General features: G+C 45.1%; 1 protein-coding gene across 1 annotated transcript in view; it reads right to left on the minus strand.

The window, feature by feature from the left end:
• The window catches only part of LOC129687757 (aromatase), a 26862-nt gene extending 11289 nt beyond the window's left edge, over window positions 1-15573 (minus strand). The window contains exons 1-3 of the mRNA XM_055622320.1: window positions 15429-15573; window positions 8687-8837; window positions 2480-2634 (exon numbers count right to left, since the gene is read on the minus strand). Coding sequence (XP_055478295.1) covers window positions 2480-2634; window positions 8687-8837; window positions 15429-15573 — 451 coding nt within the window. The remainder of the gene's footprint in view (window positions 1-2479; window positions 2635-8686; window positions 8838-15428) is intronic.
• Window positions 15574-17609: the final 2036 nt, after the last annotated feature.

Consider the following 17609-nt stretch of genomic DNA (forward strand, 5'->3'; position numbering starts at 1 on the left):
GAAGTGTTGACAAGTTTCCAAGTCCTGTGAAGTGTTATCTTTTAACAATTCTTGTCCCCATGACTTCTCCATCTGCCCCTTGTCACTGCAGGAATCCCACCTGATGTCACTGCTGTGTCTTGTTCTCACTAAGCCTGTGTCTACTAGCAGAGAGATTCTTCTAAAACATACATAAAGGTTCGCATCATTTCCCTTAAAATATTTGGTGAGTCCTTGTAACTCTTGAGATATGCTCAGGTCCTTGACTTAATAAGAAATGTCTTGAGTGTTTTGGCCCCACCTTTCCCTTGACCTTGGGTTTGTTCTTGGAGGGTACCTGGATGTGTCCTGTGATCTGTCTTTCTCTCCTGTCAAATACCTTATTCTTTGCTCCTCTGATATCTTCCTTTGTTACACTTTCTTAATTAACTCTACTTCAATCAAAGTTCATTGTAAGTATCCTCTGCTCTGGCCCCTTGGTGGCTTCAGGTGATCCATGTGTCTATTCTCTGAAGCCTGGTACACAGTATTTGGTAATATACAGGCCCATCTTATCCAGCCTTCCCGTTACATGGTCCTCAAGGGCAGGACCAAATCTCGCTTATTATTGTATTCTTGGTATCTAATACAATGATAAGAACAGTAGTCTGTTAAATGGGCGGATGAATTTAAAGATTCTATTACCTCTTGAATGTCAAGAGTATAGGATATTGTGTAAGTTAACTGCGCCTAAATTCCCATTGCTGACTATTTTTTGGAATTTAATTGGGGTCTAATTTTATAACGTTTTATGCAAAGTCTGATCTTGTATATACAGGACTAACCTAAACTATTTACAAAGAAGTGTTGACAAGTTTCCAAGTCCTGTGAAGTGTTATCTTTTAACAGTTCTTGTCCCCATGATTTCTCCATCTGCCCCTTGTCACCGCAGTATTCCTAGTAAACCTGGGTCAAATGACAAAGTAAAGCACAATTTGTCTTTCTATGGAGTCAGACATCACGTTTTAGTTGTTCTTTACAGTAGCTCACGTTTTGTAACATTCATCAGCTTCTGTGGCAAGTGAAACAAAGCACAAAGGTACTGACTGACTTGACCGAAGTCCTTGTATGAGTAGCAAGTGGCAGTGTTGGGACAGGAGCCCACTAAATCCTGAGACCTACACGTTTCCATCAATCCAGTGTCAGTTCTTACAAGGCATGGGGAGATCAATCTGCTTCTGCGCACATGCACACTCATACATACATACATACACACACACACACACGCATACATACACACACTCACACACACAAACACATGAGAGAGAGAGAGAGAGGCTGTCTGAAGTTTTCTAGGGTACTAGTTACAAAATGATTCAGGTGTGGTCCTCAAGCTTGTGAAGTGTCATCAGGGTAAACCCAAAAGAATCCCAAGAGTCGTTAGTGATGAAGCTTTCCCAGCTGAGGAGGCTGAAACAGAAACAGGGCAGAGAAGTGCAGTGCAAGGGGGATGGCCTATACCAGACCAGGAATGAAGAAGGGTTCTAGAAGCTGGAGGAGGTGAGAGCAAAGATATCTCTATCCAGAGTCCCCAGCAGGCTTGCCATCACCTACATCACCCACGACAGACTCTGGCCTGCAGAATTTTAAGATAAAAAATCATGCCATTCATCCCAAACGGTCTAGTGCATTATAGCAGCCGGCGGGAGGGGGCAGGCTGTGCCTTGTAGCAGTGTGGCCACGTCTCAGAGACCTACAAAGCCTGGGTGGAAAGAATTTTGATGATACACAGCCAGACGTAAAATCCATGTAGCTCCAGATGCCGTCTCTGGTGAGATTGCCAGGACATGACTATATTTCCTAATGCTTGATGTCAGTGTCAGAATCCGGCCTTCTGTGGCCCCCACATCTTCATCTTCAGAGTCACGTAGGGATAAGTGCCAAGTCAGGAGGCTGGAATTGAGTCTCTGCTCACCTCTGACTTGCCCTGCTGATGCAAGTCTCAACTTCCCTACGACTTCATTTCTTCAACTCTAAACCTCGGAGGCTGGCCGGGGCAACACAGAGTCTCCGATTCGCTGGTTGTTTTCTCCTAAAACATCTGGCCTGTTGGATGGTGGGTCTGCACGCGTATCATCTAGTCATGCTTAGCTCAAACCCTGAACTGAAACATTCTTAGCTGAGATGGCCTTCGGTAGGCAGGTCCATCTCCTCAGGGTTTGTTGCGGCCATAAGTACAGACTCTGGAGTTGTCTCCCGGGGGCTAGCATTTACTAAGGTTGGGCTCTTGGACAAATAACAACCTACTCATGCCTTAGTTTTCTCACCCATGAAACAAAACGCGGGTGCTATGAGTTTCCATAGGGGTATGAAAATAGCTGTAGGGGTATGAAAATGTCAAGCGTTCTGACATATGAGCAAAGGTATGAAGAATGCTTAACCATACACGTGGCAACAGAATTTAAAGCACATTTTTTTTAAAAAGTACCATCGCAGAGCTAGGAAAATAGCTTAGCGTTACCTTTCATGAAGAAAGGGCGAATTGTTTTCCAGAGCTCCGGATTGTTGTTGAATATGATGCCGTTCTCGTGCATGCCGATGCACTGCAGTCCGAGCTTGCTGCCGAACCTGGAGATGTAGTTGCTGTGCTTCATCACGTGGAACATACTTGAGGATCTGTACGAGAGCAAACCACAGTGTCACCCCGACAGGGCGGAGGGGATTTGCGGCCCTTCACTCCGGCCGTGTGGGGGCTTTCACAGAAGGATACTGGTCCAAATGCAAAGCGTGATTTGCTAGTGATCGGGGGAAGAAAAATGCCAGGTCGGGTGAGAACGTTCTTGTTCAAGTAAATCGTTTCTACTTTCTGAGTCCTTAAGTCTCGCTCTGGGGAGAGGGGGGGGCCCCGAGTGAGCGAAGTCCTGAGGGGAGGCCTGCTGTCGATGGGGGTGCGGCCACGTCGGTGATCAGAAGGGAATGAGCCGCGGAGCCTTCCCTTCCGGTCCCAGTGTGGATGCTGACAATGCGTTCAGAGAACATCCACCGTCCGTTTCTCCCCCAGATATTTAGGGACTGAACGGCTCCCCAAAGGCGACTGCTCTACTGAGATTAGCCGAACCCGTCTCCCTGACCCAGCTGTACGCAGGAAGCCCCGCATCCTTGTTTCTCCCCATTTCCTTGCTCAGCTGTGTGTAACCACCTGCTTCGCAGACCAACGCTAGGTAATAAACATGCTGAGTTTGAGGGATGAGAGGCCCAGTGGTTTATCCCACTGGAATTAATTTTAAAAATGAGATTTAAAAAAAAAAAAAAAACTTCATTTCAGGAAAAAAATTAAAATAAAAACCATCGAATCAAATAGTCTCTCAGTTTAATTCTCAACAATATCCCTAGGGTGACTCACGCTTTCGACAAGTCTTTCTTTCGATAGACAAAAACAAACAAAAAATAATCAGATGTTTCAAACTGAATTTCAATAAATTAATCCAACACTCCAGATTTTACTTAGGTGGAATTATCACTTTATAAAACAAGCTGAAGTTGCTAATAATTAAAATAAGATCTACATCTTTTCTTCACTTACTCTGCAATTAAAGGTGAAAGTATTTGTTTACATTCTTTGTTCACGACTTTGTATCTAAGGATTTTCAGTACTTGAGGGAAGAGCAGGGCATTGCTCTTTCTGCTCTGGTTCCCTGGGATTCCGCACATTAGCAAGCGGTTAAAATCCATGTGTCCCTTAGGGGGTGCTGTCGTCCCAGTTATTTTCAGCCCGAAGCTCGGCCAAGAAGAGACGTCAACGAAATATGACCAGCCACAGAAAAGCGGTTTAAACCAAGGTCATTTATCAAAGTGAGGCAGAGTTTAGCTAAGCAGAGTAAACGGAACAGTAAAGGAGAGCAGTGCTGAAGGACAGGCCCAAAGACCTGACCCCCTGACCCCCACGGGAGCCCCGCCAGCAATCAGGGCCGAGGGAAATGCTTTCTTTGAGAGAGTGAGGACTTCCCATCAGAGTCCCCAAGTTCACAAGAGAGAGTGGATGGTGTAACGCCACTGGGGTCAGAGAGCAAACGTTTGACATGATTGAAGTTAGGAGATCACCCCTGCCAGGGAGACAGAGACAGAGATCTCAGTTAAGTTTGTGTGGGTCCTCCATGTGGCATTGCTACTCAGTCTCTCCATCCTTTCTCTTTCTCTCAGTCTCCATTATAAGTCCTGCTTCCAAACGAAGACTTTAGAGAGCTTCCTCAGGAAAGAGGGGCAGTTATACAACCACCCCCGGGGACCTGCACTACAGGTCCAGCCTTCCTATTGCTATGAGTAAAACGTTGTGCCCTTATTCAAAGCCGTTCCCCACCTGTCCCCGAGACACCTTCACGAACTTCACTCAGCACAGCCCTCTTTTCTCCTTCATGTCCCTCCGTACCTCACCATTCCCACCACAGCTCTCAGGCAGGTGCCTGGTTCTCTCTAATCAGACTTTTACCTCATCTCCTTCCAGTCCCTCTGCCATCTTTGCTGTTTCTTGAACAGTTTAGGCAGGCTTCTGCCTCCAGGCCTCTGCACCTCCTCTTCCTTTTTGAAGGTGTGCTTTTCTCCAGATTTCTGCCTGGATCACATCCTCACCTCAAGTCTTGTAGTCAGTGAACCTGTCCCAAACTACCCTCTCACGGGTCATACTAGTCCCTACTAGTCCCCCTCTAACCTTTTTCCTCAACTTTCCCCCCAGATAGTGTATTGCTGCTTGATCTCCTCAGGACTGCCTCAACTGTAGCACTAAAACTCCCCTAGCTTAGGAAATCCATCTGCTGCAAGACATTTGACCCATCGTGAACCCCAAAACTGTGAACTGTAAAACCCAATGTCTTCTTTGGTGTGGTTGAGCCCTATCACACACCTTTAATTCACTAACTTCTTACTGTAAACTAGTGGTTATGGTGTGGTTCACCTAGCGCTAACACACACCTTTAATCCAAGAGCTTTCTATACACAGGATTTAAGAAAGTTAACCCTAGGTCGAGAGTTGGAGCAAGAAACCAGCTGACAGGAATTAAAGAGTAGAAGGGACTTTGAGTTGAGGAGTATTTAAGATGGCCTCGAGAAGAAGAAAGGGCTATTAGCTTAAGCTCTCCATTTCGCTTAGCTAAGCCAGCTCCTTAGCTCCCTGGCTTTTGGGACTTTGAACTAGCAAGCCTTTGGCCTTGGGTTTTTGGCCTTTTCTTCCTGGGCCGTCAGTTGAGCTAGTGAGCCTTTTGGGGTTTTTTCTACCTGGACCTGAGCTGAGGAAGGTCAGCTGGGCACTTCCTCTGCCTCTCTGAGCTAGCAGCTTTCACCCCAGATGCAGCTAGCATCTGGTTCCTAAGTAAAATAGAACAGTTAGGATATTCATATTTTTAAGAACAACAACCATCTTATACATTCTGTATGTTCATACCGTGACAAACTGGCCTCAGAATGCGTGTCTCAGAATGCATCCATGTTAAGGAATGTATGGCTGGACTGTACATGTCACTTGTAGCCACAGTGTAGAACAGGGTATTGTTCTATGAGGGTGGGAACTTGGAGCTGTTTTCAGTCCCCAATATAATACTGCCGTGTTCCTAGGGTAGAACCTTCTCTTTTATCAAAGGAATAGAGAGCCGATTGTTACTGTTACTACGTCTTCATATATGTCGAATGAATTCCTTGTAAATTTACACGTAATTAAGACAGGTATGCAAGTGACACTTTCATCAGCATGTTAATTATTAATTATCCTTTATGACTATCCCTCAAACTATTTTATATTTGTATGTGACAAAAAAAAAGAAAGTGCACACACATCCTAACATGTGATATAGGGTCTGCAGGCCCTGGGGTGGACCAGCTGCCCAAGGGCACTGTGCGTGCCTTGTTGCAGATTCCGTGAGCATGCACATCTCACAGCCTTTCCTCGCAGTCTGCGAGATGTCCGGGCAGCCTGCAGGCAGGCAGCCCTCCCCGCTGGCTCCCCTGGAAATCCTGCAGCCTCTGCTCCTTTGGGACGGGGCTGGTTGGAAAAGCTGGACTGCGGTCACTACACAGTTGTACTGACTCTAAACCTCAAACTTCTCCAAAGATTCCAATCAAAACAACAATCTTCCCGAGGTCCAGTGGGGTTGTTTCAAGAGGTACGGGTAGTTCTGCCGAGGACTTGAAGAGCAGGCAGAGGAGGCAGAGAGGGACAAACTCGTCCTATTCCGGAGGGGAGCTCAGCCTTTAACAACAAAATGGAGCGCTTGGAGGCAATTAAGGAGAACACAAAGACTCAGCAAGTGAAAGGCCTGAGGGAACACAGAAGTGAGCTGGGGGAGCAGGGGGAAGGCGGGCAGGGTGTATCCCTGCCTGCTCTGTATTTACCAGGGGTTGCTTTCCTAGTGAGGAAGGCTAGTATGGTCCTGGTGGGACGAGGACCCCCCACTTTAGGAACTGCGTGTGGGCATCCCTGGATTTGTCTGGTGACCAAAGTTCCTAAATGCCCCCTCACTGGGAGCAACTTTGCTAGTACTGTTCTCAAATCCATCCTTTTTCATTTCAAGTATAGTCTTAAACCAACAACACCTTGGCACAATGCAGTAAGAGAAATACTACTCCAGCGCGCTTAGTTGTTTCCCTAGTCCCAGAAATGGCACTCTTGCCCCAAAAACAACTTCTTCCCTCCTTCCAGGTAGGGGTTTCCCAAGCTCCACAGGTCTCTGGAACCACCTGGAGAGTTTAAATAATGATAGCATCTGTCCACGAGCAGGCGAGCAGGCGAGCAGGCGTGGTCTCAGAGCCAGAGCTGCAGCAACCAGAATCCACGCACTCCCTGGCTGGTTCTACTGCATCGCCCGAAAGCGAGCTGCTCAGGCACATGAGCTTTTTAATAAGTATCCGGAGACTCACCTCACCTGTTTGCCCAGGGAAGCTGGGGAAAGGAAGCCATGCCGAGCAGAGTAGGGCCAGAAGACTGCTCTCTGTGCTGGGGGTGAAGGAGCAGAAGGGACCATCCCAGTCCCCAAACCTAAATGGCATCTGCTACAAAACATTTTTAAGACAATAACCAAATTCTAAAAAGTGACTAAAACACTGAAGAAATAGAGAAAACACCTCAAATTTGCTTGAATTAGACTGACCAGAGCTCAATCCATCTTAACATATCAAATCAAAACATAATTGTGGTCTAGTCATTAAAGTATCTAAACCACCTGAAAACGTGTCAGAGCAGACCATGGCATTCTAGTTCAGTTGTTTATTTACTAAGTCCCAGTGGGGTGAAAGCATGTTTCTAACAAGTTCTGAGCTTTGTGGCTGTTGATGGTGAAGGAAGCCTGCTGGAAAGCCTCGGCACTACTCCATGAGGAGACACAAATACACAATACACACACACACACACACACACACACACACACATATGCAGGCAGCTGCTGCTCACGGCTGTATAGATGTAGTCTGCTGTAGCCATTCTTCAAAGTGCTATAACATCAAACTGAATGAAACAAGCAAACCTCAGGCAAAACCCAAGGAACGAAATAGATTCGGAGCAACATGACCGAGTAGATTGAAATATTTGGAATTACAGGATGTTTTTCTCCTCTGCGCCCTTCTTTCAGTATTCACTTCAAAGAACTGGGCTTCAAGGACACTGTTATATCTGATAAAGTGGCATATATAATCAAGCAAATCAGTAAAACATCGTGGCAGATTTAGCTCGTGGGAAAAGCTCTGTGGGAGGTTTTAAATATTAAAATATTTATGATGTGCTGGTTGTAGATAACTTTGCTAAAAGTCAAGTTAAGATAGCTAAGTGTAGCGGAATATGCTTTCTCTTAATTTCTACATCTTCTCAGATCAGCAGACAAGAGGAGTAGGAAACAAGAAACAGTTTGTTCTTAACAGTCAAAGAGTAGTTACTCGATTCCAGGGTGAATGCAATCCCACAAAGTCTAACCATCCAGGAACTTCCATTTTTAATGGGCACGACTAATCCCGGTTGGTTTCAGATGGCTCAGCCAGGACGCTGGCACACAGCCATTGGTGGGGGACAGCGGCTGCTGGCTTCTACCTTTGCTATCTGATATCTTGTGGGTGTTCAGTCTCCCACAGGCTGAACACACTGAAAGCTATTGGTCAGATATCAGTCTCTGCTTTCTTGTTGTTTAAGGATTTGGGGAGGCTGGTTTTTATTTTGTTTTGTTGTGGGTTTTCATTTTTACTTATACACTTGCTTGTAGAAATAACACCAAAATCTCGGGAAAGCAGGACACATATTATCTCTTCCCTAAAGTGTGTTTGGCAAAAACCAAGCCATCTGGTCCCTAAATTTTCACATTTGTGACTCAAAGAAGTTTTGAATGATTTCCCAACTTTTGGTCCTTCTCTATCTACATGTCTCTGGCTTCAACTCAAGAAGAATTTAATTATTTAGCTTGTCCACAGTATTGGGCTGCTACACGGCCATTTGTCTCCTTCATTTCACAGGGGGAAAAAAATGCAGCTTTACCAAAATATTAAACTATCAAAATGAAGTGGATTTTCTATAGAAAAAACAAACACTATTGTTTAAAATAGGAAATGCTTCAGCCTTGATTTTAAAGCTGCAGTAGAGGTCGTAAGAGCACAAGCGGTGTTTGCAGACTGAGACTTGAACCCAGTCCTGGCATACGATGGGCGCACATTCTTGCTGAGCTACGCCCTCAGCCATTCTAGCCTGGTTTGTTCACAGACTCACTTGCTGATAATGAGCGTCTCCTCTCCACTGATCCAGACTCTCGTGAACTCTCCGTACATCTTGTTGTAGTAGTTGCAGGCACTTCCAATCCCCATCCACAAGAATCTGCCATGGGAAATGAGGGGCCCAATTCCCAGACAGTAGCCAGGGCCTACAACAAACCAGGAGAAGACAGCGAACTTGTTAATAATGCCCCCAAATGGTTGTTCTTTCATATATATATATATAACATCTTCTGGGATCTATGTGTGAGTCACTCGGTGTGATTTAAAACCAAGCATAGGATCCTTACCTCTTCATGGATGAAAAGCACATGGCTTCACTAGCTTCTCTTGATCCATCATTTCAGTCCCACTAAACTCGAGGCTTATACTAATTTCTAAGAGTCTCAAATGAAAACTGGTTCATCTGTCTGGTAAGAAGCATAGAAGCTGTGATAGGTGACAAGATGACAGAACTGTATGGCTGAAAACAGAGCTACAGATGATTGTGAGATACCAAGTTGTTGCTGAGAATTTAACCTGGCTCCTCCAAGGTACAGAACTCTCCAGCCCCATGCTGAACATGGGAGCAGACTTAGTTATGTGATTCTGTTGTTTTTCCAGACAGGGTTTCTCTGTGTAGCCTTGGCTGTCCTGGACTCTGTTTGTAGACCAGGCTGGCCTCGAACTCACAGCAACTAGCCTGTCTCTGTCTCCCTGAGTGCTGGGATTAAAGGCATGCACCACCACACCTGGCTGCCTATATGCTTTCCTATGCATCAACCCCCTTTTGCCCAGGAAATGCCACACCTGGCTCTGCCCACTGCTCTCATCTGGAAGTTCTTGGCTGCAAGCAGCCCAGCTGACAGAATGAATTGTTTAGAGCTGAGGATGGCTTTCTTTCATCTGAAAAGGTCTGCAAGGATAATGTCCAATCTCAAAACATTCACTGCTTTAAAAAGTCTCAGCTTATGAAAAGGAGTTGTAAGCAAAAATCTCCTGAGGTAGTACAAACCTAAACAAACCTAAGAACTCATTACTACAAGGTAGACCTCACTATCTACACTAGAACGCATGCACCAGAATCTGGCTTCAGCCTACAGCCTTGCCTACATAGACAACGGTAGGATCATGCCCAGGGGACACAGTATGTGGTTTATGTCACAAAAAGAACTTGTAGCCTGAAATTGTTCTGTTAAATGTTTAGGTTAACAGACAAAGTAATGAGTTTCACTATAGCATTTTCATACATTATGTGTCATTATGCTTTGTGTTTGTTTGTTTGTTTGTTTGTTTGAGACAGGGTTAACCTACTTCGATCAGGTGGTCCTTGAACACCAAGATTCTCAGGCCTCAGCTTCTCAAGTGTTGGGATTCCAATCAAATCTGGTAGACTTTATTTTACTAGTGGTTGGTAAAAAGTTAGGTAAAAAGAATCTCAATACTTTAAAAATTGTCAGGTAAAATATTTTTTTTATTCTTTTAAATTCCATGTTGTCAGTGAAATTGTTATAAAGCCAAAAAAATGTCTAGTTGAATGAGACAAGAAGAGCTGTGTAATACTCTTGAAGGGGTAAGGGGTAAGCTTTCATCTGGTTGAATCATCTGGCCTGGATGTTCACTCCCAAATTACTCACTTTGGAGTATCCAAGCTCTTACACAATTATCAGACCTCCTCCCCCATTTGAAGAAAAGATCTGTGAATCAAAACATCAATAAAATCAAAATATAGTCAAAGGTGTGCAATCTTCTAACCCTAGTGGCACTACATTAGATCATAGATGGATGACATTATATTAAAACAATTCCCTTATGTTCGTTCGAAGATTTAGACAAGCAGATTTGATTAAATATCTATTTCTTCAAACTATCCAATATATCAACTTTTAATCTATTGCATATGTGTTGTACATAAAAGCAGTTATAACTTAGTACATCACACATGCTCTGTAAATGCGTTCAAATAAACTGGATACGTGTTTGTAATAGGAAGGGTGCACTTTTGAAGGTCATTCTTGACACACATATGTACACACAGAATACACATAGATGCATGCACACACAAATTTTCAAGTGGAATAAAAACAATTATTGCTCTTCCTTAGGGTTTTAATGTTTTATTTCTATTTAGATCAAAAGTGGAAGAATATCACAAAACATACATTTGGTCCACATGAGGCCAAGTACTGACTTGACCAGGAAAAGGTTTGTCTACAAATATTTGTTTACTTAATAGTCAAGCCCCAGGAAACACAAAGACAATACTCTAAATGGCTTACATTTGGGAGGCACTATTCCCCTACTGGTATAGTACTCCCCTATCATAAAACACAAAAATTATCAAAATGAAAACATTTTGAGATGGGTCTTACTATGTAGCACCTGGCTGGCCCACAACTTGCTACGTAGACCACAGTGGCCTCAGACTCACAGAGATCTGCCTGCCCCTGCCTCCCAAATGTTGAGATTAAAGGTGTGTGTCACCATACCTGGCCAAAATGAAAACATTTGTTTAAAAATATATGGCAATGAAGATTTGTATCTACTGAAAATGCTCTCTAGAGAGTACGTGGGTTAAGAATCTGAGTATTTAGCCAGGCAGCAGTGCTGCAGCTGCGGGGCTTTAATCCCAGCACCTGGAAGGCAGAAGCAGGTGGCTCTCTGAGCTCAAGGCCAGCCTGGTCTACAGAGTGGGTTCTAGGCCAGTCAGGGCTTCACAGAGAAATCCTGTCTTAGGAAGGAAGGAAGGAAGGAAGGAAGGAAGGAAGGAAGGAAGGAAGGAAGGAAGGAAGGAAGGAAGGAAGGAGAGAGAAAGAAAGAAAGAAAGAAAGAAAGAAAGAAGGGAGGGAGGGAGGGAGGGAGGAAGGAGAGAAAAAGAAAGAAAGAAAGAAAGAAAGAAAGAAAGAAAGAAAGAAAGAAAGAAAGAAAGAAAGAAAGAAAGAAAGAAAAAGAAAGAAGGAAGGAAGGAAAGATAGGAAGAAAGAAAATCTGAGTGTTCTGCTAGGAAAAAAAGCAGAGTTTGGGATACTTAATGACCAACTCTATGTCACTTTAACTCATCCAATAAATACTGAGGGTATACTTTAGATATTACTCCAAGTCAGGGTCACATCAGGAGAAGTTGTGAAAAATATAAAAGCAGATAATTATAACACCCATTATACATATATATATGTATATGTTCCTTACATTTATATGTAAATCTTGCACTACACCCCAGATGGGTAAGTATGAGGGAAGTATTCTGCCTAAGCTTCCACATTAGGCAGCTCACAGCTTGTCCAATTGGAACTGCTTCTCTAGGCATAGGATGATCTTGAAAGACTCCCTCAGCCCACTCCCAGGAGCAGTAAATACTTCACCATCCAATAGCTAGAACCCAGCTCTCCTAGTCAGGAAACCGGCTTTCATAGCTATGGATACCCCCTCAAGAGACCCATGCACATACTTTTTACAGCAATACTGTCCATAGTACCCCAACTGGAGGCATTGTCTGATCAACAAACCATGAGATATTTGTAAAACTCAAGGCTGTATCGCAGTGAAAAGCGAGCTCAAGGATAGCACCATCATGGATGGGTCTTACTGACGTAACAGTAATCAAAAGGAGCAAGATAGACAAATAGTATACAATTTATTGCTAAAATATTTAAGACAAGACAAGGAAAAAAAAGCTGTATTGTCTGAGGATGTGAAATTGGGTCCCAAACTTTAACAAAACAAGGCAGTAATTGTTACAAAATCCGGGAAAACATTTACCTCTGAGAGAGACAAAAGGAAAAAAAAAAAAGGAGAGGGAGAATGTAGCAATGTAGAATGTAGCAATGGGGGAGGGGAAAAAGAGGGAGAGGGAGGCTTCTGGGATGCTGTTCATTTCCTACTTCTTGTGCAGGGCTCTGGGTAGCAAGTCTGCCATCACCTTGCACATTTTTCTGTGAAATATTTTCTTAACAGAAAAAGAGAGACATGTTGTCATGTCTGCTTTCCCGCGTCTCACTCTGCATATGTGAGGCCCGAGGAAGAATATGTTCTCTGGAGGCAGAAGACCAATGTCAGGGTTGGAGGGGTGATGTGTTCTTGAGGAAGGGAGGATTGCCAGGTAGCAGGCAACAAGTGAACAGAAATGAGAGGACTTGAGATGTTAGGAGAATTGAAGTGATGCCACTTCCCAGCAGATTCTAATTAATTCCAGCTCTGCTCTGCAGGTGGAAGCATCTGTAGCCCTCTCTCTTCTGTCCTCTCCCTTCTGCTCTGCCTCACCCACACCTTCGTTGTTCCTCGTATTTATTCTTTCTCTTAACCAGTCTTTAATATCCAACCCTCCAAGCCTCCTTCCCATCCATATCAGCCTGTCTCTGCCCCTTTCCAGGTCAGATCCCACGCCTTTCTTCCTAGCACATCCCTTGCTGCTGAGCATGGCATCTGGCTGGACTTCTTAGCAAGCATAAATGATGAAGTTCAGACCCATCCCCAAGTCCAGTTTCTTCTAAACAACAACAACAACAAAAACCATCACTGCACAAAATGAGCAGGAAGCTGCCTTCATTGAAACGTACAAAGTATGGGCTTTTAGTCATAACACCTTTTAAATTCCCTTAGGTTTTTGAGAAACCAGAGCACCCTCGAATTTGTGAATCCAAGAACTTGGAGAGCTGTGATTCGAGAGCAGTGACAGAAGGAGTTGGGAGGAGGACAGACCACTTTTCTTCTTTCCCATGCCTGGGAATCCTGGGCTGTGCCCTGTAGGGAACTGACCAGAGCTTGTGTTTTCAGAGCATGAATGTAGGGCAGGAAGTCACAGCCTGAGGCTACAGACTCCTGGTCACCTGCCAGGGCTCCTATTTTCCTCCTAGCTGGCCTTCAGCTGGCCTTTTCCCCACCTGCAGGAGTTAACCCTTTGTTCTATCCCCCCTGCAGGAGTTAACCCTTTGTTCTGTTTGGACTCTCTGGCTTCTCTAATTTGCTGTACCATGTTACTGGCAGCACAGATCATCTCTCTGGCAGCGGCAGGGGTGAGGACTGTCCTCTTCTATCACGTGAAGGAGCTGAGCTTCTCTCTGTGGCTCTCAAACTCAACTGCTCATGAAATGTCACCAAGGAAAGGCTCTACCTCAAGCAGGGCTGAGGAGCGCTGTACTGACTAGGTGACTGACACCGGTGACAGACAGTACTGAGTCCCTGGCCCAGAAGCGGTAGGCACAAAGTACCGCCTCGTTTCCCGATTCAGGCCTGAGGACCGTCTGTTCTCACCCTGCTTCTCTTACAAGTGCGCGCTTCAGCCAGGTGTGGTGGTCCGTGACTCGAACCCCAGCACTCAGGAGGGAGAGGCAGGGGGATCTCTGTGGGCTCAACACCAACCAGGTCTACATTACATACTGAGTTCTACACCAGGCAGGCGGCCTGGACTGCAAAGCGAGACCCTGCCTCAAAACCAAACAAATAAGGCTGCAAATCCGATAGGGAAGGGCTCGGGGTCAGCTGGCAAACTTCCACCTTCACGAATGCTCTTATCTGAGAACAAAATTTGAGAATGTGTGGCTCCCGTGATGGATGGCCAGTGCTGACCTCTCTGTTTGCAAGATGCTCTGATAGTACAGGTAGGTTGGACTTTAGCACCTGAGCGTATGACAAGGAAAAAGAAGAGAACGTGTTCTATTGCACCCACCCTCCTTCTCCCTCAACGGCTCCTGTACCTGCTGCCCAGGGAGTTCACCATAGGAAAGGAAATCTGTGGAAGGAGCATTCAAGCCAACGGCACAGAGTAGTTTCCCTCAGCTCCCAGGCTTTCTCCTCCAGAGAAGACCCCACCAGGTAGAAGCGAACAAATTAGAAATTAAAGTAACCTACAGTGCCAGGCTGGATCAGGGAGATGGGCAATCATCTGGAAGGTTTCAGAAAGAACCCGGGCACTGCATTAAGTCCGTGCTCTCCCCAGCCCGTTCAACTGCCCTGTGCAAATGTCAGCACACTCAGGCATGTGGTTAGTATGGTGTTGACACAAGCCTTGTTGTGTATCATGGATTTAGGAACTGGTGGTAAAGACGTTACCCGAAATTTCTGTTACTTCTGAACTAACCTGGTAATTGATCATTTAGGCATCAGTGGCGAAATTTTTCACTGAGATTGTCAATCGTACTAGCCTCCACTTCTGGTTGTTCTTGTACTTTTGATTGTTTTGGTTGATGGTTCTGTCAGACTGTGATGCTTCCAGAGAATGATTCTAGTCTCTGTTCTCCTCCCCCTACCCAGCTCCCATTCAAGCTGTACGGTGACACCACTGTCACCATGCTGCCAGCGAGAGAAAGTGAAGAATAAGACGATTACGAGAAAGAATGAACCCAGGAAAGTGTGAAGGCGTGGGGAGGCAAAGCAGAAGGGAGGGGACAGAAGAGGGGGCAGCTCAGAGACACTTTCAACTGCAGAGCAGAACCGGAAATAACTAAACAAAAAAAAAAATTCTAGAATTTTACCTTGCCCTATTCCACCTCAAGCTTGCCGTTATGGTACTGACTTGTGCCAAACCAAACCTTCCAAAGCAGCGTGCAGCCTGGAGAAAGTGTCTAACACACATCTGCGTCAGGTCGTCTGCCCTGTGTACGCTGTCACTGTGACATTTCTTATCTTAGTCCTCCCTTGCCAGCTCAGCTGTGGTCTTCAGAAAGAAACCTTCCCAGGTTTGCTTTTTATATATATATTGCTGCCACGGACCAAAGAGCCAGTGAAACACCTTCTACAGGCATAGAACTAAAAACATGCCTCACCTGGTATTGAAGACGTGCTCTCACAATTCCAAATCAAGAAGAGGAGGCCCATGATCAGCAGGAGCGGCATGGCGCTGACAGGCATCGCTTCCGGGACCGTGATGGTGACGTTATAGTGCACCGGGTTCAGCATCTCCAGAAACATCTTGCTCTGTCTGGCCTCAGAGGGAAAAACTCCCAGTTCTGTAGGAACAGAGCAGCGGCGGCGTCAGAACACGAGCCGGCGGGCTCAGCTGTGGCTCCTGTCACTTCTGAGGGTGCTGGAACGGGGAGGTGGGCACTTTGTTTTATAGTGATTGCACGCTTAGACAAGACAAACTTGTGGTTACAAGTCAAAACAAGGATGGCCTTGGTGGACTCAGGTTCTGTTCAGCAGTTGGTCTGATAGAACCTTATCGTCTTGCCCTTGAGTGGGTAGAGTGACGTGCATGCTCAGTTGGAGAGTCGGCCCTCCGAAGCTCATCCCCGAGGAACAATCGCTGTGTGACTTCATCAGCGGCTTTCGCTTGGGCCATCCTCTTTATTTAAAGCAAACTCAACTGACCAAACAAATCAAGAGCAGGTAAAGGCTCCCACCACCCAAGTTAAGCCTCCAGGACTCATATGCTCATATGTGTGTATACATGCACATATGTGTGTGTACACACAAGCACGTACACACGCACACACGCACACACATACTACATAGATGGAAATATATAACTCTAAAAACAAAGAGATAAAAATGAATCAACATAAGGAATGTCCCAATGTCTTCCCTTGATCAAAATGACTTTCCCAGATGGTTTCTACAGAAAGAATGCATTTCTTGGACACCGTAGTGCTCTAGGAGTCTTCATTAGTCTGTCTATGAAATTCAAGGTATGTTACACACGACAGTCTTTCTCTGGTGGCTTTAATGAGGATCTGGAACTAGAACCATAGGCCGGTTAAACTGTTCATGGAGGCCAGCATGAGAGGCAGTGGGGATGAAGCGGGGGCAGGAGAGGTAGGACAAAGAAAGCAGAAAGGAAAAGAATGAGATGGTGGAGAAAGAGAACAGGAGGAGCAACGTGCCCCAGCAGCAGACTCAGGAGCTGCTCAGCCATCTGGTCCCAGCCACGGCTTGTGCCCTGTGCAGGGTAACTCCTTCTCAGGCTGAGCTGCTGGGCCTGCTGGCTGCAAGGGCAGTGTGCTGCTGTGTCTTCCAGTCAGGTTTCATCAACTCTGTTTACAGGGGTGAGCTTAAGGAATGATGGTAGTTCAAATACCAAGTTGAAGAAACTTGTATCATTATCAAAAGCATGTCCAACGGCAGATGACACACACACTCCAAGTTCTGCCCTAATTAGATGGTGCCAGAAGTTAAGGAGTCTTGCCAAGACTGGCTGTGTTTTACCTCATACTGAAACTCTGTGTTCACAAAAGTGACTTCAAATTGGATGGATCTCCTGATGTGCTGCAGAAATTTTTATATGTACTCTCACATTTTTAAAAAATGATCTTATTTTTAGGTATGTGTGTATGTGTTGCATGTGTGTATGCAAACATGTATGCAGGTGCTTGAGAAGGCCAGAAGAGGGAGCTAGAGTCATAGCATTTGTGAGTTGCCTGCCCCGGGGCTGGGAACTAAAAGCATGCATTCTGTAAGCAGCCAGCACTCTTAGCCACTGAGTGGTCTGTCCTGCCTTCACATGTGCTTTTGAAAGGAGAAAGTGCCATAACTTTCACCAGACTCCTAGACACCGTGTATTTTTCTCCCGATCTCTAAGAAACCTTTGATTTCTAGCAACCATAGAAATTTCACAATTGAATTTATTCAGTTTGTTCATCATTGTTAAGTCATTATATTACTCTACCATTTAAATAATAATTAAGCTCAAGACACTGAAAAATGTCTGTGCATATGATGAGCAGCTTAATTGTTACAGTTTTCCAATTGATCTAAGTGAAGGATGAAGAATGAGCAGCTGTTTTTAGCTGCTCCCTTTGCTAATGAGTAGAAACTTTGGACAGGTTGAGGGCTTTTATTTTTCAGAGAAAAAGATGCTCAGTTAGAAGGAGGGGGCAGGCCAGTGAGATAGCTCAGGGGGTAAAGGCATTTGCAGCCAAGGCTGACCACCTGAATTTGAGCCCTGCAACCTACATGGTGGAGGGAGAGTCAACTCTCACATAGTCCTCCGACCTCCACAATGGCACACA

The sequence above is a fragment of the Psammomys obesus genome, unplaced genomic scaffold (genome assembly GCF_907164565.1).
Source record: "Psammomys obesus unplaced genomic scaffold, mPsaObe1.curated_primary_1811, whole genome shotgun sequence".
NCBI classification, from domain to species: domain Eukaryota; kingdom Metazoa; phylum Chordata; class Mammalia; order Rodentia; family Muridae; genus Psammomys; species Psammomys obesus.